General features: G+C 40.9%; 4 protein-coding genes across 16 annotated transcripts; 2 read left to right on the top strand and 2 right to left on the bottom strand.

The window, feature by feature from the left end:
- Nucleotides 1-7: 7 nt before the first annotated feature.
- glyctk (glycerate kinase) lies at nt 8-4948 on the top strand. 3 transcript variants are annotated; one of them, XM_044215729.1, is made up of 6 exons: nt 8-198; nt 300-388; nt 1809-2195; nt 2290-2441; nt 2525-2700; nt 2796-4948. In XM_044215729.1, exons 3-6 carry the CDS (start codon nt 1840-1842, stop codon nt 3684-3686), a joined length of 1575 nt encoding a protein of 524 aa, XP_044071664.1. In that variant the 5' UTR covers nt 8-198; nt 300-388; nt 1809-1839; the 3' UTR covers nt 3687-4948. The 3 variants fall into 3 exon arrangements, with proteins under 3 accessions (XP_044071664.1, XP_044071658.1, XP_044071652.1); XM_044215723.1 differs by having other exon boundaries at nt 8-388; XM_044215717.1 differs by lacking the exons at nt 8-198; nt 300-388 and adding an exon at nt 408-1000.
- On the bottom strand, nt 4003-7215 carry tcta (T cell leukemia translocation altered). Of its 2 annotated transcripts, none has more exons than XM_044215962.1 (4): nt 7091-7215; nt 5971-6198; nt 5830-5881; nt 4003-5468 (listed from the first exon to the last, which is right to left on the bottom strand). In XM_044215962.1, exons 2-4 carry the CDS (start codon nt 6179-6181, stop codon nt 5426-5428), a joined length of 306 nt encoding a protein of 101 aa, XP_044071897.1. In that variant the 5' UTR covers nt 6182-6198; nt 7091-7215; the 3' UTR covers nt 4003-5425. The 2 variants fall into 2 exon arrangements, with proteins under 2 accessions (XP_044071897.1, XP_044071908.1); XM_044215973.1 differs by lacking the exon at nt 7091-7215 and adding an exon at nt 6624-6759.
- LOC122885049 (vacuolar fusion protein MON1 homolog B-like) lies at nt 6237-13019 on the top strand. Of its 5 annotated transcripts, none has more exons than XM_044215697.1 (7): nt 6237-6346; nt 7125-7234; nt 7971-8065; nt 8165-8764; nt 9070-9862; nt 10440-10587; nt 11156-13019. In XM_044215697.1, exons 2-7 carry the CDS (start codon nt 7134-7136, stop codon nt 11381-11383), a joined length of 1965 nt encoding a protein of 654 aa, XP_044071632.1. In that variant the 5' UTR covers nt 6237-6346; nt 7125-7133; the 3' UTR covers nt 11384-13019. The 5 variants fall into 5 exon arrangements, with proteins under 5 accessions (XP_044071632.1, XP_044071614.1, XP_044071622.1 ...); XM_044215679.1 differs by having other exon boundaries at nt 6288-6396; XM_044215687.1 differs by lacking the exon at nt 6237-6346 and adding an exon at nt 6753-6891.
- A 701-nt stretch (nt 13020-13720) lies between these two features.
- brpf3a (bromodomain and PHD finger containing, 3a) lies at nt 13721-25173 on the bottom strand. Of its 6 annotated transcripts, none has more exons than XM_044215638.1 (13): nt 24812-25173; nt 22031-23542; nt 21589-21745; nt 20291-20422; nt 19986-20114; nt 19564-19876; nt 19127-19465; nt 18134-18658; nt 17986-18046; nt 16764-16852; nt 16479-16576; nt 16160-16314; nt 13721-16063 (listed from the first exon to the last, which is right to left on the bottom strand). In XM_044215638.1, exons 2-13 carry the CDS (start codon nt 23521-23523, stop codon nt 15880-15882), a joined length of 3675 nt encoding a protein of 1224 aa, XP_044071573.1. In that variant the 5' UTR covers nt 23524-23542; nt 24812-25173; the 3' UTR covers nt 13721-15879. The 6 variants fall into 6 exon arrangements, with proteins under 6 accessions (XP_044071573.1, XP_044071564.1, XP_044071555.1 ...); XM_044215629.1 differs by having other exon boundaries at nt 18134-18679; nt 19579-19876; nt 24812-25172; XM_044215620.1 differs by having other exon boundaries at nt 18134-18679; nt 20291-20419; nt 24812-25171.
- Nucleotides 25174-26719: the final 1546 nt, after the last annotated feature.

Raw genomic sequence — 26719 nt, 5'->3', positions numbered from 1 at the left:
ATGATAGTTATCGCGATAGTTACATGTTGGTCAAAACAACAGGAATAGAGTTATTACCCTATACAGTGAATTATCAATACAAAAACCTGCTCACAGAGGCTAGTTGAGGATACAGTTTTATTGTATACTTGACTGTCACCCGCACCCAACTAGACAATTTCTCGTCTCTTTCCCACCGAGGCTGGTTTCATTTTACTTGTATGTCTGAAACAGTAGCAGCTGCCCCTCTGGTCCAGCACTTTCTGTCACATTTAGCAGGGTGCGTTTGTCAGCCTGCTCTATTTTCTGCTCCCTCCTAGGTTTTTCTCCAGGCAGCAAAATGGACACAAAAGAAGTGAAGGAGAAAATAACAGCCGGAGTTTTGTCCTCACAGAAAGGAAGGTCTAAGGTATGAACCAACTTTCAACTGCTAAGTCAGCAGCCCGTGTGTTTTTGTTAAATGCCAAGAGTGCAAACATTTGCTCGGATGGTGTAAAAGATCGACGGTGACCATGGTAATGTACAATTTTCTGGAAAATGTATTGAGAAATGGTTAATAGATCAAATAACTAGATGGAGATGTCTGTTTTTGGCTCACCTAATACCTGATAAATCAAAGTACTTCGAATTGGTGCAAAAGTCATGTAAAAATTCAATATTGCTATAAGGCACTCATGCTCATTGATATACAACAAGCTCAAGCTGTCACACTTTTCTTTTGTTCTGTTGTAATATACTGCATATGGCACTGAATATGGGCAAAAACATCAAAAAGACAGCTTTCCAACACTGAATGACACAAAAACAACAACTACAGACTACTAGACAAATGCATAGCTGGGTGGTCAGTGGTTTGATGTGTCCGGTGGCCCATTCAAGTCAATCATTACACACAGGGTACACAACTCCAGTCAGTCTCTGGTCTGATTTTTGCTACACTGCCTGACTGCTGAGCTGGAGCACACATAACAGGCTTCCACAGGAATCCACAGGCTTTATATCCCATGTACAACCTTCACAGGTAGGCAGCCTCATGAGTCTTGTAAGGTTTTGGTTGATATAAACACAAAAAGTAGGCAGTGGTCTGTACACTTTCTTTTCAGCCTTTAAAAGGAAGTTAACAGGTACCACATGAACAAATTTATGTGAGTAGAATAGATATACAACGGCACCACACACTAGTGTAATTCTTAAGTCTTCAGATTTAAACACAGGTAAGATTTTAACAGAGCTACCAATCAGTGAAATAACTGTACAACCTTTTAACTTTAAGTATGATATTACAATAAAAGTATAGATTTCTTACTTTCTTATTTTTGGCTTGGATTTGACCCATGGGATGCTAGATTTATTACTTTACTTCAAATGTCACTGGCATTTTAATCTTCAGAATGCTTTCCTTTTCAATGCACCGTGCTAGTAGGTAAAGTTGTGCCAGTGCCTCACCTTGATATCATTTTATTTTTCAACAGTACTCACAACACCATGCAATCCAGCAGTGACCACTAACACAAACACCATAAATGCTATAACATATTGAATTTATAGTCCATGCTGCCAGTTAGAACTGCAGAAATTTTAGTTCCTTGGAGAAGGTTAGTGTGTACAATGATGAATAACGCAATATACCGTTAACCTGGTTCTTCGACATTTACTTGAAAGTTTAAAGTGGCCTTCAACCGACAAAAATTATTTGTGAATAACTGTAGAATAACTGACCTTTTCCTCTCTGCACATCATCATATTCTATATGTGTGGTCTTTTTTAAAATAACATGTTTTTGTGGCACCTGTCTTTATAAAGTATGATTTGAATTTTTAATCCCTCAGGCAATTTCTACTCAGATCCACTGACCTGTCCATGGCCCGTGTTCTTTCCCTGTTCCGGCCTCAGCCTTTTCTGGCCCTCGTGGGCAGGAGAAAACCTACCTTGTGCAAAATGTCAATGGACTCACGGGCACGCGGGGTGTTTGCAGCTGCAGTGGAAGCTGTGCAGCCAGACACTGTGGTCCGGCAGGGTATAGAGCGCAAGGAGGACTCAGTCATTATCGATGGTCACAAATTTACACTCAGACACAACCTGCACTTGGTGGGCTTTGGAAAAGCAGTACTGGGTATGGCTGCCGAGGCAGAAAGGATTATGGGGGATCACTTAGTGAAAGGAGTAATAAGTGTGCCACATGGGATTCAGCAGACATTACAGCAGCATGGGAAACAGTAAGCAAAAGCCTTAGGATATAAACAATTTAAAGTATTACACAAAAAATAAGTTTAAGAATCAGTATAATAAAATTTCTCACTTCCATCACAGCCATCTGTTGTTAAAAGAAAACAGCTGCATCAAAGTAATGGAGGGAGCTAAACACAACTTGCCTGACGCTGCTGCCCAGAAGGCAGCTGAAGGGATCAAGCAGTTAGCCAGTGAACTGACGGAGAAAGACCTGCTACTTGTACTGATTTCAGGTAAAAATATATCTTCTCAGGTTGCTTTTTCTTTACAAAATGAAATGTAAATCTCTAATACAAGGTGGTGAAACTGTGTCTAGGTGGAGGCTCTGCGCTATTACCTGCGCCCATCAAACCAATCTCGTTGCAAGAGAAACTAGATGTTACCCGCAAACTTGCAGCTGCTGGTTCCACCATTCAAGAGCTGAACACTGTGCGACGGGCCCTGTCTTTCTTAAAGGGTGGAGGGCTTGCACACTGTGCTCACCCTGCCCAGGTAACATTTGTTTCTTTAACCAGCTTTTTATTATAGACGAGAACTCATTCCAGCATTGTACTTTGAATATCACTCCTCTAATCACTTCTTCACAGGTGGTTGCACTGATATTGTCCGATGTAATTGGGGACCCTCTGGACTTGATAGCCAGCGGCCCCACAGTGCGGAGCGAGGTGTGGCCTGAAGAAGTTTTGTCAATCCTTGAACGTTACAAGCTGTTGAACTCTCTACCAGCCTCAGTAAAGGATGTCCTTGGGAGACCAAGTCCCTGGTGGAGGCAGAATAAGGATGAATTTAATACATCAGGACATGTTCTCAATGCTGTGATTGGCTCCAACAGCCTTGCCCTCAAGTGTGCTGGTCGCCGGGCTCGAGAGCTAGGTTTCCGCCCTGTTGTGCTGGCACCAGGAGTGTGTGGCGATGTAAGGGCAGTCTCCAGACTTTACGGCCTCCTGGCCCGCTTCGCCTGTTCTCGAGAGGAACCTCCTCCAGAGATTGCCGCTGAGGTGCTGAGGCTGGGGCCTGAAGTAGGAGTGGAGAGTTGGGACCTCTGCCGTACCATGCAGGTCTTGGGTGAAGGGCGTACAGAAGGATGGGGTGCCACGTGTCTGTTAGCTGGAGGTGAGCCCACTGTGGAGCTGACAGGCAAGGGTCGAGGTGGTCGAAACCAGGAACTGGCTCTGCAAGTGGGACTGGAGCTGAGAGGCCTGGAGCTCCCGCCTAATGGTCCTGTCTTCCTGAGTGGGGGAACTGATGGTCAGGATGGACCCACTGAGGCAGCAGGAGCCATCACTGATGGGGGGTTGTATGAAGAGGCACAAGCACAAGGGCTAGACATCGACAACTTCCTCAAAAACAATGATTCTTACACTTTTTTTACACGTCTTTCTGCTGGCCAGCGCTTACTTGTACCTGGCCTAACCTGCACCAATGTGATGGATGTGCACATGCTACTTATTCCACCAATTCCCATTAACATAAGATAATTCCAAAGCACATAAAATAAAGTCCAGTGGATCTGGATAAATAAAGTACTCTATCTGTTTATTGGACCTTTTTTTTCAACTCTACACAGACATTTTTGGCCAATGTCTGTGAAACTCTGTAAATCTACATGAAAGAAAGACTGGTATTTCTATATTAAATTTGAACAACCACAAAGTATAATATAGGGTTGGAATAAAAATCATAGTTTTGTTATCAGAATTAAGGTTTCAGCAGGGAACAAAAAAGCTTATAGTGGACTTGCTGACTATCTTTTTTATAAGCCAACTCTAGCAATTAGACAGTCAATGACATCAGTATTTTCAAACACAACCAATTTAATATCAGTCAAGCTACATTTAGTTAATTTGACAAGGACTATGTACATCATTAAACATTTGTGTAAATGCACACTGCAGTACACTGTCTTGTACTACAGACTAGTCTTTACCATTATAACAGTATTATAACTTGTCAGTTGTAGTAGCTGATTGCATGGCTCATACAATGCACATTTTTCATGCTTTATTATTTTACATTAAATCACAGTGGATTTACCTAAGCTTTTTGACACATATTACTACTACTAGTACTGAGCACAAATATATAAAAATAATTAATTGGGCACGTTCACCCTCCTCAAATGAAGAGGCACTTTTGGCAGCAATTACAGCCTGTTTTAGCTTTGCATATTTGAACTTTGCTTTTTTTTTTTTTTTTTTTTTACCCATTCTTCTTTGCAAAGCTGCTCAAGTACTTTTGATTAACCAGCTGTTGGTCCTTTCAGATACATATTGTAAAATCCTCTGTCACACCTCAATTACACACAGGTGATTTGTATTCAAATCATGCACTTTAGGTGTGTCATGAAAAGGGTGAATGTGCTTGTGTAATCAATTATTTTCTATTCTGTTTGTACCTAACTTTGATCAGTTTGTAGAGATTTGTTTCACTTTCACACAGGAGTTTGCTGTGAGTCCATGTTGAAAACATGAATGAAACATGAAAACCTCACAGGGGGGTGAACACTTTAAACAGGCACTCTGTATCTCCCATTAAGTGCACACAATGCTCCTTACATGTTATGAGAAACACAACACTGTATTCCAGTAGAAGATGTGCATTATTTATGAAATAGCAATGATAGAAATAAAAAAACATATCCACTGAAAATCTTCCTAATCATAACTCGGCACATGTGCATCATTCACTTACTCCTGTTAATGCAAGTCAGGATTACCATTAAAAATATCCATCCACTTGATCCTGTGTCCTGTCTTGAAAAATAGTCTTTTTAGTCATTCCATACATCATTCAAATAAAGTCCCAATTCTTTTTTCTTGGTCATATTCAGAATGGAAAAATTCATGTCTGCTCTCAAAACTGTTCTTAAAGCACCCTTAACTTACACACAAACCCATCAGTATTTTTCAAATTTGTACTGAAGCCTCTTGACTATTACGCCAAACAGATCAAGATCAATGACCAATGTTGACAGGCCAAAATAAATATTTCTCAGGTTATATATTGGATTTAGCGTATATCAGTGTGTCACTGTTGGTATGCATGAAAAGTGATAACAGATGTTTCTCTGGGCAGTCACCAGAAGGTGCATGCATCTTGAATGCACTGACTATGCTTTATTATCAGCAAAACATGATGGTGCATTCAATGTCTCTGGGAGATGTAAACTGTCCAGCTCTCACTTGAATAAAATCTCAAGTCCAACACAATTGTCCTGTTAATCTCGATGAGTCTTTGGGGGCTCTCCTGCTCTGCTTTCCCTGCAAGAATAACAGAATGTCATTACTAACAAAACAATTCAATTGCATCACAATAAAACACCCATAACGCTAATATACACTTTTTACCCCATGAACATCAGTTATTTATTTGCAATAAATGTTGCAGCTTCAGCTGAGGGAACATGATTACACTGCATCCATTCAACTTTGGAACTAGAGGCAGTCTCTTTAGATGCCCAATCAATCAGAAGGCAGGCAATATAGAAAAAGCCAAGAACCAAGTCCCTGAATCTAGCTTCTCCACTAATGGTGACCTATCCAAGCTGAAGCTTTAGAGTACCATACAGTGTGAGGAGCCTAATCCACCTGTCTGATGCGACATGGAGGCTCGGACACCTACCATCCACTCAGGTGAGGTGCTGTATCAGGTGTACCTCCATTCTGTCCAGTCCCTGAACAGCAACACAAACAGACAGAAATTAAGCCAACGTGGCTAGCACTCGTTTAGCAAGTGATACATATAAGGTCGAGGAAAACTCACCTTGTCGATAATACATATCGTTCACCGTATTCCCGTAGACTTTCCATGCAAAGTGAATTGCGATAAGACTAAAAATCAACCAGCTGAGTAGGATTTTGAATATACAGACTCTCATATCGTTGGCGAGCCAGTCGTCAACAAATTCGGAGAGGAAGGACAAGCAGCTGTCAGCGATGCGGGACAAAAACTCAAAATCCCACGGTTCCTCCATAGTGCCCGTTTATCCAGCTAAAATGAAATCAATAAGGTGAACTCTTTATCCGATGGATATATTTTAAAAACATCGCTTTGGCTAGGTAACATATGACATCCCGGTCGCCATCTCTACCGTTACGCTGTTTGTATCAGTGGTGAGGATTGAAGAATCGGAAATGACGTAGGTTACGCAGCTCAGCCTCGCAACGATGAACACCCTTCAGAGAAATGGTGTTACATTTCTTCTTTAGCTAAACTACACATTTAATTATTGCTATACTAAATTACTTATGTGTCTACAATACATCCCACTATTTACTACGTTTTGCAACTGAAAATTAATGCTACTGCCAGCATAAAATAGTAACTTAGCTCGTAGCCCCATTTGTGAGCTAAACACTCCCATGGCGCTCCATACGCAAACCTTTGGGGGGGAAATCTTATTGTTACTTTTTAACCTGTCATCCAGCAGCGGGCTCCATCTTCAACTGTGTTTTCGTGACCCCACATGCGTCTGCTGTCTGTCAGGAAGCTAACGTCTAAATTCAGCATTTCCACGCTAGCCATAGCAGGCCGGGGTCGGCAAGGGGGGATATTCTTCCGGACACACAGTAGACCTTTGACAGATGACAAAAATACCGCCTAAGATCTAACCCGCTGCTGGATAACAGTTAAAAAAACGTTTTGTTTTTTTGTAGGGAACACCATAATATCGCACGGAGTAACGTAAGGAGCGCTGAGGGCACAAATATGGCCATTTAGCTCCTAGCTACATGTCAAAATGTCTTCGCTGAGTGACCAGCCCTGTTTTATTATAAAATGCGATACAATCCCTATATGTTTACTAGTGACAGTGTATGTTGAACTAAGAACAAATGTTGAACAAATCACTAAAACATCCCAAAACACTGCGTATTTAGCTTACCCAGCTAAACTTTACGTTACTGTCTCTCACGCAGTGCATATGGATGTCTGGAACGTACCCTGAGGGGGCGGGACTAGCCGTAGCCACCGAGCAGCCTGATTGGTCATCTGAACTTGTCATCAGAGATTCCGGATGTCTGCTGTGGTAAGAGGAAAATTTGTTTTCTGCTTCTCATTCTTGACAGCTTGTTTCCAACCGGGCTTGCTGATGAAAGTTAATGTAGCGACTTAGATATTCAACCCAACGTTTTGACATTACAAAATCGTAAGTTTTATTCTTTGTCTTTGTGTGTCTAATTTTAGTTGACCACGATTGCTTACATGCTCACTGTTAAGCCAAGGCCATGAAATTGATCTGTGTGTGTCGCTTGCTAGCAGGCAATGTTAGCCATGTAACTGCAGTTGTGACTGAGTTGGATCGGAATTCACTGTCACACATTTATCACAACGGAAAAGTTAGCTTTTTTTTGACGGCGAGCATGTTAGCAGACAAGCTAACATTAGCTTTATAAGTTATTATTGTTATTTATTATTAAACAAACGTTAGCTCCCTTGCTCTTGCCGTCAAATAGCAGTTACTTTCGTCTCTCCGTCCAACCGACTGCCGTTTACCTGTAGTGTAACATTAGCCAGGCTGCTGGAAGTTGTAATCAGTCTTAAATTCCTGAGTCTGTTGGGTGTCTTTGAGTTGTAATTCTCCTCTGTAACCAGTTTTCCTCTGTTTATCATGTGATCTGACCACTGCTCCTGTATGAGTGCTCCTATTCATTACAGACTGAAAAGCATGCTGCCGCAAGGTTCAGCTACAGCTGAAATACATTAGTTGTAAAGCTGTGTATTCTGAATTGTTTAGTTATAGTGTGTTTTTTGTGTATCTCCAGTGACTGGGATGGTATCATGGAGAGAGACAATCATCAAGAAGGAGAGGCACAGGGAGTGAAGATTTGTGATCCACCCTCTGAGAGCAATCCACCTGGTAAATTATTCAATCTTTCATTACAGCTATTCTAAATTTTATCTCACCTGTCTTCATTTTCATCATTCATTTTATAATTGAATTTTGTTTTCGTCCTAGTGGACACCTTGGCGACATCTCTCTCCCTCTTGGGGAATCACATGTTTCCTGATCCGGTGGAGAGAAACGACAGTACAACCGTTATCACAGAGGAGCCTGCAGATTCACTCCTGTCAGATGTTACAGCAGAGGAGCAGAGTCTGGATGCAGAGCCCCATTCTAACCAGGAGGTAACAAAGCTAGAGACTGAGGAGACGGAAAGCTCTGTGCGTCAGAACAATGTGTCCACCCAGCCGTCTGACAGAGGAACTGAGGATGCTGCCATTGACGATGACCAGAGTGACTCTGGGGAGTTTGTAGTTACAATGCTGGCCAAGGCTAAGCTGGAGGAGCAAGGTATAGGTGTGAAGGGAAGGTCATCTCCCTTGTTGGAGGCAGGCACCCAGGAATGTCCTGCGTTTATGTCTCATCGTGATGAGGACGTGACAGCTGACAGCTGGCGGCAACACAGGAAGCATGTTTTTGTGCTAAGTGAAGCAGGCAAACCCATCTATTCCCGATATGGCAGTGAAGAGGCTCTTTCATCTACAATGGGAGTAATGATGGCACTGGTTTCCTTTGTTCAAAGTGGAGATAACATCATCCGCTCAGTCTATTCAGGTGAGCGCATTAGTGTGATTATTTTTTTTTTTTTGTCTTTTTTTCTCCACATAACTTTTGTAACATTAAGCTAATTATTACCAATTGACAAAAAGAGTTGCACCACAAAGAACTGCTTCACTTTGTATTTATTTGAAGTACAACATGTTATTCTGGAAACACCTGTTACATTTACACTCATTTCCAAGTCCACAACATGTCCAATATTTTTGAGTGCAGAGCTGTCGATCATTGTTTGTAGACATTCACCGTTACTTCCAGTATTATCCTTTACGTTTGCTGATGTCTTTTCTTCCTTCCTTCAGAGGAGCACACCGTGGTGTTCTTACAGAAAGGGCCCCTTGTGCTGGTGTGTGTCTCTAACAGTCGTCAGTCTGTGCAGCAGCTGCGTGGAGAGCTCCTCTACGTGTACTATCAGATCATCAGCATGCTCACCCAGGCCAGCATATCCCGCATCTTTGAACACAAGAAAAACTACGACCTGAGGAGACTCCTGGCAGGCTCAGAGAAGATCCTGGATGGTCTCCTCAACCTGCTGGATTCTGACCCCAGCTTCCTGCTAGCAGCAGTACACTGCTTGCCCTTAGCTTCCTCTCTCAGGGACTCTATCAGCCAGATCCTCCAGAAAGCGATCACCCCCAATCTGGTTTTCTCCATTCTCATCGCCAAGAACCAGCTGCTCACCATCGTCCAAGAAAAGACAGTCATCGAGGACAGCAGGCTGGAGCCAGCTGACATCCACCTCCTACTCAACCTCATCGGAGCCTCCTCTGCCTTTCAGGCTGGGGAGATCTGGACTCCCATCTGCCTTCCCCTCTTTAATCCTGACTGTTACTTTTATGCATACATTTCTTACCTGGACCCTCCAGAATGCACTGTTTGTTTGCTGCTGCTCTCGACAGACAAGGAGGCTTTCTACGCTGTAGCTGAGTGCAAGAGGAAGATAGAGGAGGCCATGGTGGCTCAGAACTCCCTGAGCCTCATTGCTAAAGTCCAGTCGTACAGCGTGAGCCAGGTGGGCGTCTCAGACCTCAGACACTTCATGTACAAGCCCTTTGATGTGCCAGACAACTACCGCCAGCTCACTCAATTCACCAGGTGTGTGTTTGTGTATGTCATTATCCATGCAACTACAAGAGGGACATTTGAGCCCTAAACTGATGCCTTATGTTTAAAAATGGAAGATGGAAAAAAAGTGTTCTTTTGTAAAATTGCACTGTATGTAGATAAGGTAGACAGTGGTATTTCTCTTTTTGTTTTTAAAAATTAGTTTGTGATAACATTTCCTTAGTTTAGAGCAAATAGAGCTTCCAGTTAGAAGGGCACAGAGAAATAAGAACTGTAAGACATTCAAAAAGGCTTCCACTAATCCTGCCAAATGAAAATGAAAGTCAAACTATACAAATAATCCCAGCACTTTTATAATAATTTTATTTACATAGCACTCTTCAAAACAGTGTTACAAAGTGCAAGAAGTCTCCCTTTAAATTACTTTTGTTTTGTTAGGCCTCTTACTGTGCAACTTTGTCTCATCAGTATCAAAAATCAATAGTTTTAATGATGGAAAAATTCAGCACCATACCCCGTATGTTTTTGAATATCACTGTTTATGTGAAAGCTTTGTATGTCTATTCTGTCTGTAACCTTTTACTTTATGATTTGTCGCTGCATGTAGCCCAGAGATGGAGGCACCGTACAGCAGTGAAGAGGAGAAAATGAGACTGCTGGACCTTTATCGTTATATGCACAGCCGCATCCACAGCACCTCACGACCCCTCAAGCTCATCTACCACGTCGCTGAGAGGGAAACTCTGTTAGCCTGGGTATGTAACTGTGTTTACAGATGCATTCACCCTGTACCTATGTATGACTTTTGAATGCTGTCTTTGTGTGTATTCAATTATCTTTGAGATGAGGGTGTGTTTTAAGGATTTTTTTTTAAAGGAATAGTTCAACATTTTGGGAATTGGGTTTATTTGCTTTCTAGCAGAGATTTAGATGAGAATATTGTTATCACCTTCATATCTGTCTGTTCAATATGAAGCTGGAGCTGGGAGACAGTTAGCATAGCTTAGCATAAAGACTGGAAACAAGGGGGAACAGCTAGCCTGGCTCTGTCTAAAGGTTTAACCTGTACAAAAACCTAAGTAGAAATACGACATGTTGTAGTTTTATTGGGGTTTATGTACCAGACTATTTCTTCTATTTTCTTTACCTTTAGACAGAGCCAGGCTAGCTGTTTCCAGTCTTTATGCTAAGCTAAATTAGCCAGCTGCTGGCTGTAGCTTCATATTTAATGAACAGATGCAGACAGTCAGTGACTGTTTCACTATCTTTTAGGATCAACTTTGATGTCCCCACCTAATATGTCTATTTTCTTCTCCACTGTAGGTCACAAGTAAATTTGAGCTGTACACCTGCTTCAGTCCTCTGGTGACAAAGGCCTGTGCCATTACTGCTATCACTAAGCTTCTAAGATGGATTAAAAAGGAGGAGGACCGTCTCTTTATCAGATACCCCCCAAAGTATTCAACCACCCCAAATCCCAGCAAGAGCTCTAGAGGTGGCAAATCTGACCAGCAAGACTCCACAGATAACGGCTTCTTATCTCTTCTATAGGACTCTCTTAGTGCTACTATAGTTGCTCTGCCTCATTCAACAATAGTTTGTACACTGGTTCCAAGATATTTTTGAACCCTCTTTTGACACTTGTTGGACTTAACAGACATTGACTACTGGAATCAAACACTACGTTTTACACTATTTAAGAAGGAATGATCTCTTTCAAACTAGTATTATTTCTTTACCTTAACAAGAAAGCATGTCATTGCATCACTGCTTTCGATCCGAAAGAGTCAGGGCAAAACAGCATTAGTACGTTTTAAATTGTGGTAGAAAATAATTGCAATGATGTTTAAATGTTTTTATATTGTTTTATTACGGAAACAAGAGAGAAACTTTCCTCACGGACAGTGAATGTATCACACAGATGACAGTTCATTCATATGGTATGACTATTCATTGCTTCTTTCTTGTGTAAGTTAATATAAGGAGTAGTTTTCACATATAGATTATTTAAAAAAAAAAAACCCAAAACAAAATCATCTCACAAAACAGGATATGCATGAAATGAAAGGATGTTGTGTTTTGGGCTCAACATAAACTGGAATAACAACTTGAACTGCCAGAACAGGGATGGGCCACCATGTGTCATACAGGGTCATGAACAAACAAATTGCCCTTTATGAATTGGGTTGCACATCCCTGTGACAGAACTTGAAAACATAGTGTTGTTTCATATCCCACTGATATTTCTACTTAAATTAAAATGGTCAGGTTTCATTCATGTTACATTTTGTGCAGAAAACAAAGTAGGAAATCCCAGCCTGTTACACCTGATCACTGAACATGATCATTGTCACTGTTAGTGTTTTCATTGCTAGGGGTCAAACCTTGTTAGATCACCTGTTAAGCTAAGAAGATGCCACTCAGCTCACAAAATGTTTTTCTTGCAGATACTTCTAGTACATTTATCAGTTGACACTTGACAGTTGACTTCAGGCAACTTATCTTTTTGGATAATAGTTTTGTAAAGATCTATACTATAGGTCTGTAAACAGTAGCCTCATCCTTGTGTCATTTGAGGAATTTCCTGTCAATTCAAGTCTTAAGAGTATGTCTATAGTATTACGAAATAAATCCCAGGTTGCACAAATCTACACTTCTCATTAGGTAGAGATGTCGTGAGTAAGCGTAATTTATTTATCAGAAAATGACAAATCAACATACGCTTGATTTTGCAGGTCTGTAATTTCCGTAATTATGTTCTATGATTTTCTTGGAAAGAACTACGTAATTGTTGTGATTACAGGAAAAATAGAGACAGTTGGTAGACTTCCAATTAATTGCTTGTGCAACTTTCAGTCTTTTAGTCAGTGCATAGCAGGTGAGCTGAACATGCAATTATGGGAAATTTGTCTACAGGTGAACATTCAGTTCACAAGTATGAGTTTCCAATAACAAATGAATAATGAAGGAAATATTCAATATTTCTTGGGTTTCAATGGAGCCATTCTTTCAAGGAATTATACTACAAGTTCTTTCCAGGAAACATCTGAGACTCATGTTTCTGATCAGTGTCATTTGTTTTGTACAACTTCAGGGGCTCAATGTGACCTGAAGGCCAGCCCTCACCTGAGCTTCCTTCCTAAGTTAAACAATTCAGCCTCAGAAATAAAAAATAATGTTGTTTTTGTTTGGGCATCACTAAGTACTTCCCTTTAAACAGCCAACAAAGTGTAAATACCAGCGGTAAACTGATACAAGTTTCAAGATAATCCTGTTTAGAGTACAAGCTCTGACATGTGACAAATGCATTGTGGACACCTGGCAAATATTGTTTTAGGTAAATGGTAAATATATCAATCAATTTATATATTTATTCTGTAACTCCCTCACTGCAACTCAACATATTCAGGATCTAACAGAAACGTACAGTGACATTTATGCCTGGCTTTCTATTATTACATCACTAACTTTTTTTTTTCATTCATCCAATTAATGTAATATCAGTGGTTACACGCTTGCATCTTCCAAGCGGCAACAGGAGGTTGTATTTCTCGGGTCAGGCAGTTGACCAGATGTATACTGTCTAGAAGTGTGGATGAAGCAAAGACCGCACAGCCAACCCAGTTGGTACAGGACAAAAGCAGCAGACAAACATTTCCAAGGTCTTTGTCAGGTGAAGACATTGCACGAAATGTTGTATAACATTATTTGGTTTTGGAGTTTGCAATATTCAGTTTGCAGATTACCACTCTTAACTTCAAACCTTCATGCTATCTTCTCTTCTTATACTTAGATTGTGTCTTGAAATGATACTTGACCCAAACGAGGGGAACTCAGATAATACGATGTACAGGTGAAAAGTGGTTAATAGAAGACATACACATGCAGTTGTTTCAAACATCATTTATTCTTGTGTGAGAAAATATTGTCTCAGGCAGATTATAGATCTTGCAGTACAATTCAAATGACAAGATCAAAAACCTCCCGTGCCACCCAAGAAAAACAAAAAAAACTCGTAGACTAGTGCGCTCACTGCTGCCTACAGAGCTCAGGAATTGTGCCACCTCACTTCTAGAGAATATGTTCTGACATAATGGTGAATACCATCACTATTACAAAGAGCTACTTAGCATCATACATAAATCTTTTCAATATTTTACTTTTTAAATAACACTCTCGACTGCCACAAATTATAAATTAAAATCTAAATTTGATTTTTGCATTCCTTAAATTACTTCATGTAAGCCAATATAAACATACATTTACATATTTACAAAACTATACACATGCACCTTTACTACACTGAGGTTGTATTCATATGTATATACTGTACACACGGACACGTTTTTGCCACATATATGGCTCCAGGAGTCACCAATCCTACACTTTTTTTTTTTTAAACAGGCCGATTGTGCTTTTCAAGTGATTTCAGCCAGATTTGCTAACAATTGCAATTTCTTCAGTAATTGATCGCAGTAACTTTGTCATAACCACAAAATAATCAGTTTCACCTCTATAGTGGCTTCACATCTTACTAACCAAGTAGCTGCACCGGGTACTCAGACATTCTTGTATCAATACAGTTTCACAATATGGAAAAATAAGTAAGGACCTCTAAAGTCCCACCTACAACACGTCATAGCTGGACTAACAGTTCAAGAATGCTTGCATTGGCAGCCCATTGACCGAAACTTATCAGTGTTTCTATTCATTCCAAATTGTTCTTTGACACCCATCTTCTTGTACCTACTGAGCAATTCTCAGAATTGTTGAAGTAAAATATGCACACACCCAAAACATATTCTAGGAGCTCAAGCAGGTTTGATGTATTTCTTTTTGAATAATGCTGTGTTTAATATCAGTGGTCTCTAAGGCAATGTGCAGACCGCCATCTTAAATCCATTTTTTGGCATATCCAGATTGATTTTAGAAAGTTTGGACAGCAAAAAACCACATGAAATGCGATTTTTGCAAATTGGATCCAAGCCACATTTGGAGGTGGTTTGAAATGCGATTCTTATTGTATTTCTACAGATGCATCTCAGTTCAGACATTCTGTTTGCTCAAATCGGATTTCAAAGTGTCTTCTGCGTCACTCACAACGCGACACAATGACAACGTCAACAGAGGAGGCATCATACCAGCCTTCTCTGAGTTTGTCTGGTGCGACAGAGGAGTTCTGCACGGCGACTTGACAGTGTGATTGTTTGGAGGCCGAGATGATGGACCAGCACACGTAGTTACTGACCCCTACGCCGATATCACAGCATCCCATGCAGATAGGTTGGTGATGTCTGGACACAAATCTGATCTGATCACTTGCAAATAACAGTGTGGACAGTCTGTCTTAAAGATCTGATTTGAGAAATAAATCTGATTTGCCTGCAGTCTGAACAAAGCCTTAAAGCCCGGATCCTATGTGACTCAATGGAGTTAGGATCTGAGGAAATGGTTTGATTTTTAAGTTTGGTGCCTTTTCCATTTATTTTGAAAAAAAAAAAAAAAGTTTATATAATATTACCAACACCACTTAGAAAATGATTTCCCAGGTGAAAATTATAATTTTCCTCCATAGCTGTCAAAGCCAAACTTCCGTAGAGTCCAGATGTGACGTGAACATTAAGTGGGACTTTCACACTTCATTAAACACAGTGATATTTCAATGGCAAATACAATCTAAATATGTTTTGACTCAAGACGATCCCTTTGATGATTAAATATTTACACTTTTCTCACGCAAGTCTTGACTCACTTTGGCCTAAAATAAAAACTTTATATGGACACATAGCAACAGTGGTTGTGTAAAATCTTTTTAAAAATTACATGAATAAATGAACAAATTCATCTAGGAAAATGTCTTCAAGCATGTTTTCTCTCCATTTTAAAAATCAGAGCAACAGTTTTATGCAGAAAACCTTCAAATACCATCGACTGTTGGAAATGTAATCCTTTGTTTTACTTTCCCACCTTTTTAAGAACATTGATGAAGCTTCTAGACATATAACCAGGCGGCCTGTTTAAGATGATAAAATCTTGAAACTAAAGAGTTATATAAAATTGGAGGGAGTGAAGTTTAGATTTCCTCTCACATGGTTTAAATGTACCATGGCCCGGTCATATGCAGTGTGTACAGACTTGCGAACACTGGGTTTCTTGCCTTCCATTAAGCGCAGTTTGTCCACAGTGTCATCCATCCCCATCGGCAGTAGTTTGTTCCGAGGGAGCCATTGCCTGAAAACCAAGAGGGACAATTTTCAAAGTGACCAAGACTACTCCAGATTGTTTTCAAATTCAGCATGAGGTTCAGCCTGTCTGTCTGAATCATACCAAGTTCTTTTGGTGTCAAAGAAGAGCACTAAGAAGAGCTTTTCGCCTTCTTCCGTTTCCCTCCATTCGCCCAGTTTGAGCACCTCCACAGGAGGCACTGGAATGGGGATGCCATTGTGAAGAAGCCCTTCTTGGGGCATGTCTGGGTCAACAATCTGTAACAATAAATTATGTCAGTTAAAGTTGACTGAATTATCATTCTCTTCTATGGGATGCAATGAGGCCTTTTTCTTTATGTCAGTTTTGAGACTTTGCACTATGAGCCAAAGACATGCTACAATATGTACACCATAAACTGCAACGTCAAATACATCCTCACCATTGCTGGGTACGATGGATATCCTCTACATTTGGCCCAAACTAGGTCCAGAGGTGCGAGCTCGGTTTCACTATCTAAAGACAGAAGTGTAGACTTTCCTGTGAACAGGATATTCCAACATATCTGATTAATTCGTGTTCATGACAGCTCCTGAGCCCAAGAGTATTTCATGGAATTGTATTGCTCATGAAAATTGTGTGCAAAATCTTACATTATGCATCCAATAAAAACACACAAAAACTGAGGCATTTCACTGAATTTTGATTGCCTTCTCATCATACACACCAGACCCAGAGATGTCTCCATTCTCACTGCTGGGAACTTTAGCCAATGCAGGTTTACCACGACTTCGTTTGGGTGGGGAGACACTACAGCTGTAAACAAGAGAGAGAAGCAAGAGATGTGGGTGAATTTTATGGTGAGACTATAGCTACAATTCAAAACCCAAGAATTTCAAAGACAAGAGGCCTCATGCAAGAACATTTTTGTATTCTTATCATAAACTTCTTTTACTTTTTTCTTTGAGGTTTGCTCATGTGAAAATATTAATAGTACAGCTGCCAACAACATCTGAGTAGCGCGATACTGTAACAGATATAAAGAGGGAATAGTTTAGGCTACATAAAGCAAGATGCTAAAAAATGTCTTTCGAAGGTAGAGTGTTCCATGACTAATATGAAAGGCGTTCAAGGGGACGTGACAAAGACAGACAGAGATACAAAGATATTAGACGAGAGAATATTATCGCCTACAGTAGGTGATGTCACACTGTCGGGTGGAACAGAGGATAATATTGGACAGTGACCTGCACAAAGCCCGTGAGGCAGCTGTTGGAGTGAGAGATTTTTTTTTTTTAATCAACTACTGAAATGTAGAAGTTGCTGTACCAAAATGATGCCAATAAAATCATTAAATCTAAAAAACCTCTCAGTAAATTGGCAATATACGACAGATTGCCAATTTTCTGGGAGGCAATATTAATTTTGCATAGTTTGTTTTATACAGTGGTACATATATATTTTAATTCAAATCAATTTCTGTTTTGTATTTAAACCAAATTCATTCAGATTTATCCATTAATTCTTTAGTCAAATGAGTGTGTTTTGATCCTTGAAGAAAGGCAGACAATCTGTTCATGACTCATACGACAGGTCTGCACCACTCGTGAATTTCATTTGTACCCAAGAGAAAATTCTGAGAAAAACTAAATTGGTAAAAGCCACAAATTCCCTTAAATGGTTCGTATGTGCCACTGAAGAACAGATCTGTTCGTACGAGTGGTTCTTGCACGAGGCCCAATGAGTGTTGCAGGAATCAGTCCTAAAACCCGGAAATGAGTTAGCATTTTAGCACTTTTGGTTCCCTCATCTCGAAGTCAATGGGTGTTTTAAATGGGTTTTTGGTTAGATGCCTGAAATAAGGTCTGTGGTAAACACAAGCTTAAGAGATTTTCCTGTTTTATTCTACGACGTAAAATACATCATTATATACCTGACCCCACACTCACTTCAGTTTTTGGTCGTCATCATCATCATGGTCTGCAGAGGTGTGCTTTCCATTTGTCAGGCCTAGCGAAAACACAAATGAAATAGTGACAAATATGGACTTTCTAGAATCTCAAGAATCCCTCTCTGTAATATCCATTTCGTCTTTACCTCCTTCTCTGGGTGGTGGAGGGAGTTTGTCTGCTTCACTTTCTGAGCTGTGACCCCTGGACCTCAGGTGGTGTGAGGAAGGAGAGGGAGGTGTAGGGGAAGCATTTGGAGTAGGAGGTAAGGTGGTGATGTTGGTCACACTGGGTGATTTTGGGCTGGCAGGGGTGCTACCCAATCCGTTTGTTTTATCCTCAGATGTCTTCCCATTTTGTTGGGGTTTGTTTTTTGCCATTCTCGCCCCATTTTTAGCTTTTTTAAAGAGAACAGACGTACGACGACCAACTCCAACCAAAGGCACAGTTGGGGCTCCCAGCGGAGTAACCTCGTGAACAGCCTCCGGCTGTGAAGATGGCGTTTCACCAACTTCAGCCTCATCTTCACCTTGGCTTTTGCTTCCACTGCGGGATGACCTCTGACGCTTGTAAGAGCGTCCAGGTGACCTTCGCCCTCCAGTTACAATGCCCAGGACAGGGGGTTCCAGAGGAGCATCTCCTGGCAGCGGCGATGATACTGGGCAGGTAAGTTCTAGCACAGGTGGAGAGTCATCTGGATCAAAGAGAAATTTATGCCAGGATCATAAATGCAGCTGAAACAATTAGTCGATTAATCTTATAAGTCATTCATTAACAATTCACTTCAGCTTCTCCATTGTGAGGATTTGCTGCTTTTCTGTTTTATATCGTTAAAATGAATACCTTTGGGTTTTGGAGTGTTGATCGGACAAAACAAGACATTTGAAGACATCACATTGAACTCTTGGAAATTATATTTTTCACAATTTTACATGCTATAGACTAAATTATTAATCGATTAATCGTAAAAAAAATAAATAAATAAAAATCGGCACATTAATCGATAATGAAAATAACCGTTATTTGTAGCTCTAATCATAAATAATGTATTAACAGTGCCATTACTGGCTAAATTATATTAGTAATGGCCAAATGGCATTCAAGAAAGGTAATTAAATAATAGAGTAAAAATACTTTTTACCTGTTCCAGAGTTGGACACTGCTGTCAAACATCCATCATCAACAACTTTTGTCTTTTCCTTCATTTCCTTCTCCTCCTCTTCCTCCTCCTCCTCTTCTTCTTCTTCTTCTTCTTTTCCTTCGTCCATCTTGTCATTACCATTCACAGACTGAGAGTTTTGCTGCTGCTGGTTCATCTTCTGTCTGAGAGTGTTGATCTCTCGGCGCAGCAGCCTAATGCGTTTGGTTCGACCACCACTGGTACGCATGGATGTAACCATGTCCAGTTTGTCCAGTAAGGCCTTCAGCTGTTCGTCCGTGGTTAAGTGCAGTCTGTTCTCTGGGTCCAACAGAGAATCCACTGTAGAGAGTATAAGAAGAGAAACAAAAGAGAGATAAACAGATGAGGCATGAGGGTTATGTTCACAAAGAAATCAGTTGTTCCCACACTCAACTCACCGTCGTCCCACGTACAGTGGTAGAAGCCATGTTTATTCAGAGTCTCTGGGAGATGCATCCCAGTGCTGGGGTCCAGGCCAATGCTCTGAGACTGCCTGTGGGCGTGGCGGAGAACGGCTCCACCCACCTCCCGCAGTTGTAAGGCTGCCTTGTGAAACATGGTGTCCTTGGAGTTGTACTTGAGGCAGTTGGAGATCACGAGTTCAAAGTCCTTCTCTAGGTCCGCGATGGAGCAGTAGGCATGTCCCTCCAGTTTGGTACGCATGGTGGAGAAGTCCATGGGTTGGGAAATAAACTCCAGGTAATCTGGGACCTCCGTGAATCATGAAAACAAGACTGTTAGCTTAGTCAAAATAAAGCCAAAGCAAATATTCTGCTGGATGAGTGTGTATCTAAGCAGATTGTTTTCTAACTGCACCAACCTCTGATAGATTGACCGGCTGAGAGAAGATTTTTGCTGTGTCCTTCTCTTGCAGTTGGTCCAAGGTGGATCGCAGAAGCACCAACGCAGGGGTCAACTTCAATTCAAGAGCAGCCTGCTGAATTTTCATCTGAAGAGTGATGAAGTAAACACACAGGGGAGAGTAGAGGAAGCACAAGGTCACTCTTAAAGGTTCTAATGAATAATATATGGTGAAGAGATGAAAGACAATACTGATCGGAGTCTATAAAAGTACACTAAATAATTATTGCTTGTCTCATGTCTCACACTTCCTCTGTAACGTACCTGTTCTCTCTTTAGCCTCTCTCTCTTGCGGATGAGCTCCACCAAAAGTCTGGCTCTTTCCAGGTCTTGCCTCAACTTTTGCCAGTATCGTAGCTCCTCTCTTGCAGCACACAGCTTCTCATCAGGCTCCTTCTGAACACAAAGTAACAACTGATTCAGCTTTGAAATCCATAATAATTGGTCTTTCCTGTAGCTTTTTCTTTTTGGAGATGTGGGGGCAGTGAGGAGATATTCTGGCTCTTGGACCCACTTGTGCTCCTGGACACATTGTAGGGCAGGTTCCAAGCTCTTATTGGGAAGTTTATTTATTAGTCTCCAAGTTTTCCAGCAAGAAAGAAAATCATAATAATCAGGTCACATGTCCAAAAAGCCAAAGCCATAAAATTATGATTTTAGTGAAAATTAGATGGATCAGAATTTCAATTTAATTTGAGTACAATAAACATTTTCACTTTTTATGAAACCACATTCAAGTTAGTATAAAAAGGGACATTACTGTTAAAATTTTATAAAAATGTCTGCTGTCATAAATATGTATTTTACAATCCCAGCCACTGTGGATACATCTAAAAATCCATCATTAATCTTTTTTTCCCCCTCTTTGCTTTATGGTTTAAGCAACTTTAAACAGCTTAATGCCTCCCCTGCCATTATAAATGAGTGGGCAATAGATTAAAACCAATATCCATAACTTTTTACATGCTGTCGCCCTCTGCAGTTGTAAGAGGTCTACAGCAAAGATGACAGAGCTGCGAAGGGTTGTGTGGAAGCCAGCCATCTATCTGAATCAGCCATTGCAAAGTGTGATGTCTGGGCTTATGTTTTGATTTCACTGTGTGACAATACAAACATGGTGTGAAGTGGTTTGATTCCAGTGACTTGGCTGGCTCTCTTCTGAACAGACTTTATTGGTTCTGTGACGGCCTGATGCTCTAATGACTGTAGTTTTAATCATTTATAAAGCTGCACCACACGGATATATTAACTAAGTCAAAATAGTTGTGGACACCAGCTTTAAACAGGTCTAAAATAATACAGTCACATGCGTGAAGAATGGTAAAACCACAGGTGCTTAGCTTGCAGTCACATGTTAAAATGAAACAAATACTCAAAGTGCTGACAGTCAAGTAGTTTAGTCCATTTTCAGTAATTCTAAACACTTTCCTATGATACATCCAATATACTGACTATTGTGCTGCAGTAGTTTGTTTATCAGAGGATGTGTTTTATTCTCTAAATTTTCTTTTTAAAAACACACACACACACACACACACACACAACCCCATCTCTGTCCACACCTGCTCTGCAGTCCTGTGGGTCTGTAGATGGGAATGAAGTCGGCGTATTAAAGGCATCCCATTTCGTGACTGTCGTTTCAGTAACCAGTAGTTATGAAGCCTCTGCATGAACTGATTTTTCCGCTGGACTTCAACTCCTGTGCAGATCTTGTTCAGCCTGTGTAGATGTAACAGTTATACATTAAAACCTGCGTGGCAATACTGGTGGTAAAAATAACAGCAATAACATGAACTCATGGTAAGGTCATTTAAAGTATCAATTCAATACTAAAAAATACTCTCAATGCACTGGATCAAAACCTAATTAGATTAGAGATGGCAAAAGAGTTTCATTTGGATCCCTGAAAAAATATTAATAATGTCTTGTAAGGCACCAGACACTACAGTAAATTAATAAAGGTATGCTGGGTATGTAAATTCTGACAGTATGCAAATGTCACACCTGTGAGAGGGGATCTGAGGCACGAGCAGAACAGGCACATTTGAGCGACGCGTCGACCCACCAAACCCTTTTGTATTCTTCTTCTTCTGGCCCTTCATAGCCTTCTTACTTGGCGGTGAGGGGGGGCTTTGAGTGTAGGACCTTTGACCCCGGTTACCCCTGCCCCCCACCAGTCTCCCTTCAACCGACTCGTCTCCAGACCCCACTGGAGAATGATGCTCACAGAAAGCAGTCTTCTTCACAGAAAAGGTGGTACCGTTGACACCTGTCTCCCGGACTGGGTCTATCTTCATAAACAGGCCGGCCTTCTGGGCACAGGTGACATGAAATGCCCTATAACAGTTGGCTTTGTGGCACTGAATGGATGCTCCCCTGCCTTTCTGCTTACACAGGTAGCAGGTGAGCTTCCAGCGAGCCGGAGGGATGTTCTTGACCCCCTCAACAGGCTCCAAAAACACCGTGTTGGCAAAGCACACCTCCGGGATCCATATGGCACAGACAACATGGGCCCAACGTCCATCACTTGTCTGTTTGAAGGCACCTCCTCGGTTGGGACAGAGCACACAGTCTACAGGACGGGACGGGGACTGCAGGCAGCAGCGGCACAGCCACTGACCCTCAGGTACGTAGGGCACACCGTAACACTCCTGGTGAACGGCCAGATTGCAGATGTCACAGAACAGGATGACATTACTGTTCAGACATTCATCATCCAGACAGACGCAGCAGAAAGCATCCTCGTCGACGGCACTCTGGGACAGTGCCTGGTTGCGGGACTCGAGGATGGATTCCCTCTCCAGGCGGTCAATCAGCAGTTCAAAAGTGTCTGGAGCTACGGAGGCATGGCCGTCAGACACCCTCTTTTGGTTCACCATCTCCAGCCAGGCCAGGTCTTCCTCGTCCATGTCGTACTCAGCCACACTGTCCTGTTCCTCCAATGACTTTTCTATGTAACGATAGTAGGCTGCTGGGAGAGGAGGCGCCTCTGAGGGGCAAATTGAACTCAGCACACGAAAGGTGGGCTCAGGCAGAGGGCTAAGTTGGGACGGGTGCTGGAAGGAATTAGTAGGTCCTGTTTGCTGCTGCGAGCCAGACCGTTGGTTCTGGTGAGACGTATTTTTACCACTCCTCCTGCTTTTACTGTTTGAGGGTTTCCTCCATGATTTGGTTTTACTCTGCGTTTGTTCACTGTTTTCCTTGTTGCTGTTGCACTCAGCAATGTCCTGGGCCATCATCTCGTCCTCGGTAATAACCGGCAGAAGATCTGTGATGTTAATCCGATGGAGCCTTCCCTCTAGATCCACTTCCACTATTTTCTGTGCCTGAGCATATGTCAAAGTCTCCCTGGACGGAGAGAGCTGCAGTCTGTAGGGCGAGGGGGACCGCAACTGGCCAGATGATCCCCTGCCCCTCCCTCTCCCTCTGCCTCGACCCCTACCCATGTTGAGTCCGCTAACAACTGTGTCACATTCCCACCTCCTCACCTTCCGCATGGGAGTTTACAGCAGCTCCCTAACAGACAAAGGAAGAAAAAATATTTAATGCAATTATTCAGGTTTCGGTGTAATTTGTGTAATTATCTATTAAGATTTACAGTAGCTGTTGTTTTGTCATTATTGTATTGTATATGTTGTTTGTACGCCATACCATGTAACCATGGTCTCGAATCCATAAAATCTAAGATTTGAATCTGATTTTACTGGGAAATAACTATTTTGATATCAGGTTGTTATGCAGTAAATGTTGAATTTTAAATTAACATTAATCGTCAGTGTTGGTAGTACTGTGCTACAAACTGACTGGTTAATTCGGGCAACCATACCTCTTATCACACCAAGGCTGTTCATTACTTTTAATTATTAATTAATTTTATCTCCTTGCAGTTCAATGTATATTATCTTGATAAAAATGCTATGGGGTAAGAGAAAGAAGCCAAAAAACAAAAAACAAACAAAACCAAACAGTGGTTATAATGTTGCCATTATCCATTAATAAGTACTACATTGGTTACAAAATACTGCTATATAGCTTGTTTTATATTCTATCAGTGTGCCTATAAGGAATTTTGATTAATCGTATTCCTTTACTGCTGCTAATATAAGTGTATATAAGAGTGCCATCTTATTTAGCAGTTTTGGTTTGTTAATTGTTTATTTTTTGTTATCCTGGAGACAACAGTTACTATGAAAAAGGGGTCAACTCTGCTGCTGTTGTAATGAAAACACAGCATGTTACCTGAAGTACTCTTGCTGCACAAACACAACTACAGTAAGTTGTACTGCTTGCATGCATGCACCTCAGCTGTCTCTCCATTGGTCCAATCGGGAGTCTGTAACATTGCAACGTTTATCTCCGCCCAATCAAATGCCAGTATTCTCTATTTTTTCCTTGTTGCTGTGCATAGTTAGGTTGAAGAGCGCTAAATACCAACCCGAGTATCTAACATCTGTCAGCCATTTTAAGCGCACAACAGCAGAGACAACATTTGGACTGCAAGTTGATTAGCAGCCCAATTATACATGCCAACAGCAACCAGAAAGCAGACGCACTGTATGCACCGTGCCTAAATGCATAAATTAACTGCATGTATACATTAGATCACGACACTGTAAATGTGCAACGTTTCGGGTATAGCTTTGTACTCCAGACCCCTGCAAAAATACTGTCTCTCGCTGATGTGATAACGTTACTCGATCGGACAGGACATACAGGAGTCGTGTAACAAAACGGCAGATTTCCTAAGCAACGCTGAAACATGCTGAATATATCAGAGTGGTTTACCTTGTGAAATCGTCCTCTGCAGTGCGAGTGTCAAATCAGAATAACTGCACCTAGCTAAATGTCAGCTAGTGACAGACTACAACCAAGGCGGACATGCTAGCCGTTAGCTTAGCTAACCGGTAATTTCAGGAGCGACAGCGTCATCTTCAGCACTTCAGTTCTCCGCTGTGACTTCGGTCAAACACACAAACTCGACCCGGTTTCATAGCTATGGTTTAAACCTTTCAAACGATGCTGGTTCACAACTTAAGGGCAGCAAAATCCCGAAGATATCAAATAAATGTTCCTTGGATGAGGCTAAATATTCAGTCAAGATGGCTTGAAAAATACGCCCCTTTGTAAAAAACCACCTCAGCCAATTGTAGGTCGCCGCTTCACCTCGCACGCAACGCGCACCGATTTCTTATTGGTCAACGCGATAAACCGAATTCACCGAACTCAATCTGGAGCTCATGACAGAAAGAAGCGATCAGAAAAACAACGAGACATATATTGCGCGCCTCATGGCCTCGTCTTCATTTCCCACAGACCCCATAATGTACCTGTTATACACCTGCTATTTCTAAAGCTTGTATTTTAAACAATCCAATATCCAAATGTAATAACCACACAATAAAAAAAGAAACTATGTCCTGCTGACACATTAGCATACAATAAAGTGAGGGTTATACACAGGATTTTAGAAATACATGAGTCCAATTCACAAGTAATATTTTATTTATTCAATTAACTGTTACATTATAGTGTCTGTAAATTCTGTAAAACTTCATTCTATTTTAACAAAACAATTCAAACTAAAAGTCCCCTTACTAGTTTTTTGATAGCTTTCAACCGTGTCACACAGTCTTCAACAGCAGATGGAGTTTGCTCAGTTGTCATGGAGATGGATCTGTTGACATGCAAACACAGTAGCTGTTATGATTTAATCCACAGCACATTTCATCCATGTTGTCTTAACAGTTAGGCATGCAAGGTCATTATTTCATAGAAAACTCCAAAAAAGCTAGTAAGTGGACCTTGAGTTCGGATTGTTTTCTCAAACTGCGATTTCAAAAAGGTCAAGAATGAACTTTCATGCTTGTTGACATCCAAGCTCAGAAGCTGTTATGATTTAATTTAATTTAAGCATTTGTAGGACTTCCTGTCCATGTTGTCCAAGTTAGGACTGTTTTGCTAAACTACTTTTGGCAAAACAGTCCTAACTCAAGGTCCACTTACTGTAGCTGGGCCCTGAGTTGGGTCTGTTTTGTCAAACATTTAGATTTAGTTTCAAAGCCTCGTTCAGAATGCCAGGGAAACATTTCTGATGGGGAAATGCTGAGTCCTTATTTGTTTATATTTTGCCTAACATTAACCTAACCATCAGATTCCCAGAAAAAATACAAAGGGCAAGACCTCAGAATGAGCTACTGGAATTCATAAAAGTGTACAAGTCAAAAATACTACATAGTTACGCTTTCTTCACATGCGTACAGATATAGCTTCTGTTTTATATTTTTCTTCTTCTTAGCTTTATCTTGGTTTGTCTCTCTTTGTTTGTCTCCTGCCTAGACCTGTGGATAATATTGGTTTGTTCCTGCATGAAGTGCAATGAGAGCCTTTGTAAACCAAAGTCACATTTATGAGCTTACCTTATATATAAAATTGATTTAGCATGTTTCTTCTTTTACTACACTACACCAAGGACACTGAGGTCATGTCCTCAGCATTGTTTCTGGGAACTTCTGAGACTTTAATGACCTAAAGAGGAGTTTAAATTTGACAATTACAGATTATTTTAAGGCAGATTTAATAATAAAACAATGATAAAGAAAAAAAAAAACAGGCCCTAATGATATTTTAAGTATATGATTTCATGTATATTCCTGTAAATGTGAAGAAGTCTTTGAAACAGCATTTAGACCATAA

Source organism: Siniperca chuatsi, linkage group LG2 (genome assembly GCF_020085105.1).
Source record: "Siniperca chuatsi isolate FFG_IHB_CAS linkage group LG2, ASM2008510v1, whole genome shotgun sequence".
Lineage (NCBI taxonomy): Eukaryota > Metazoa > Chordata > Actinopteri > Centrarchiformes > Sinipercidae > Siniperca > Siniperca chuatsi.
The sequence above is the reverse complement of the archived record's forward strand: the minus strand, read 5'-3'. Positions and strand labels throughout refer to the sequence as shown.

Excerpts from the sequence above, each read along its gene's own strand:
- glyctk (XM_044215717.1), top strand. Across the intron at positions 2,196-2,289 it reads TTACAGCAGCATGGGAAACA|CCATCTGTTGTTAAAAGAAA; the intron begins GTAAGCAAAAGC and ends CTTCCATCACAG. Across the intron at positions 2,701-2,795 it reads ACTGTGCTCACCCTGCCCAG|GTGGTTGCACTGATATTGTC; the intron begins GTAACATTTGTT and ends ACTTCTTCACAG.
- tcta (XM_044215962.1), bottom strand. The coding sequence starts at position 6,181 with ATGGAGGAACCGTGGGATTTTGAGTTTTTGTCCCGCATCGCTGACAGC. Across the intron at positions 5,882-5,970 it reads CGATATGTATTATCGACAAG|GGACTGGACAGAATGGAGGT; the intron begins GTGAGTTTTCCT and ends GTTGCTGTTCAG. Across the intron at positions 5,469-5,829 it reads GCACCTCACCTGAGTGGATG|GGAAAGCAGAGCAGGAGAGC; the intron begins GTAGGTGTCCGA and ends TTATTCTTGCAG.
- LOC122885049 (XM_044215669.1), top strand. The coding sequence starts at position 6,985 with ATGCGATACAATCCCTATATGTTTACTAGTGACAGT. Across the intron at positions 9,863-10,439 it reads CAGCTCACTCAATTCACCAG|CCCAGAGATGGAGGCACCGT; the intron begins GTGTGTGTTTGT and ends CGCTGCATGTAG. Across the intron at positions 10,588-11,155 it reads GGGAAACTCTGTTAGCCTGG|GTCACAAGTAAATTTGAGCT; the intron begins GTATGTAACTGT and ends TCTCCACTGTAG.
- brpf3a (XM_044215609.1), bottom strand. The coding sequence starts at position 23,523 with ATGCGGAAGGTGAGGAGGTGGGAATGTGACACAGTTGTTAGCGGACTC. Across the intron at positions 21,746-22,030 it reads CCTCAGATCCCCTCTCACAG|GCTGAACAAGATCTGCACAG; the intron begins GTGTGACATTTG and ends ACATCTACACAG. Across the intron at positions 20,115-20,290 it reads AGAGGCTAAAGAGAGAACAG|ATGAAAATTCAGCAGGCTGC; the intron begins GTACGTTACAGA and ends ATCACTCTTCAG.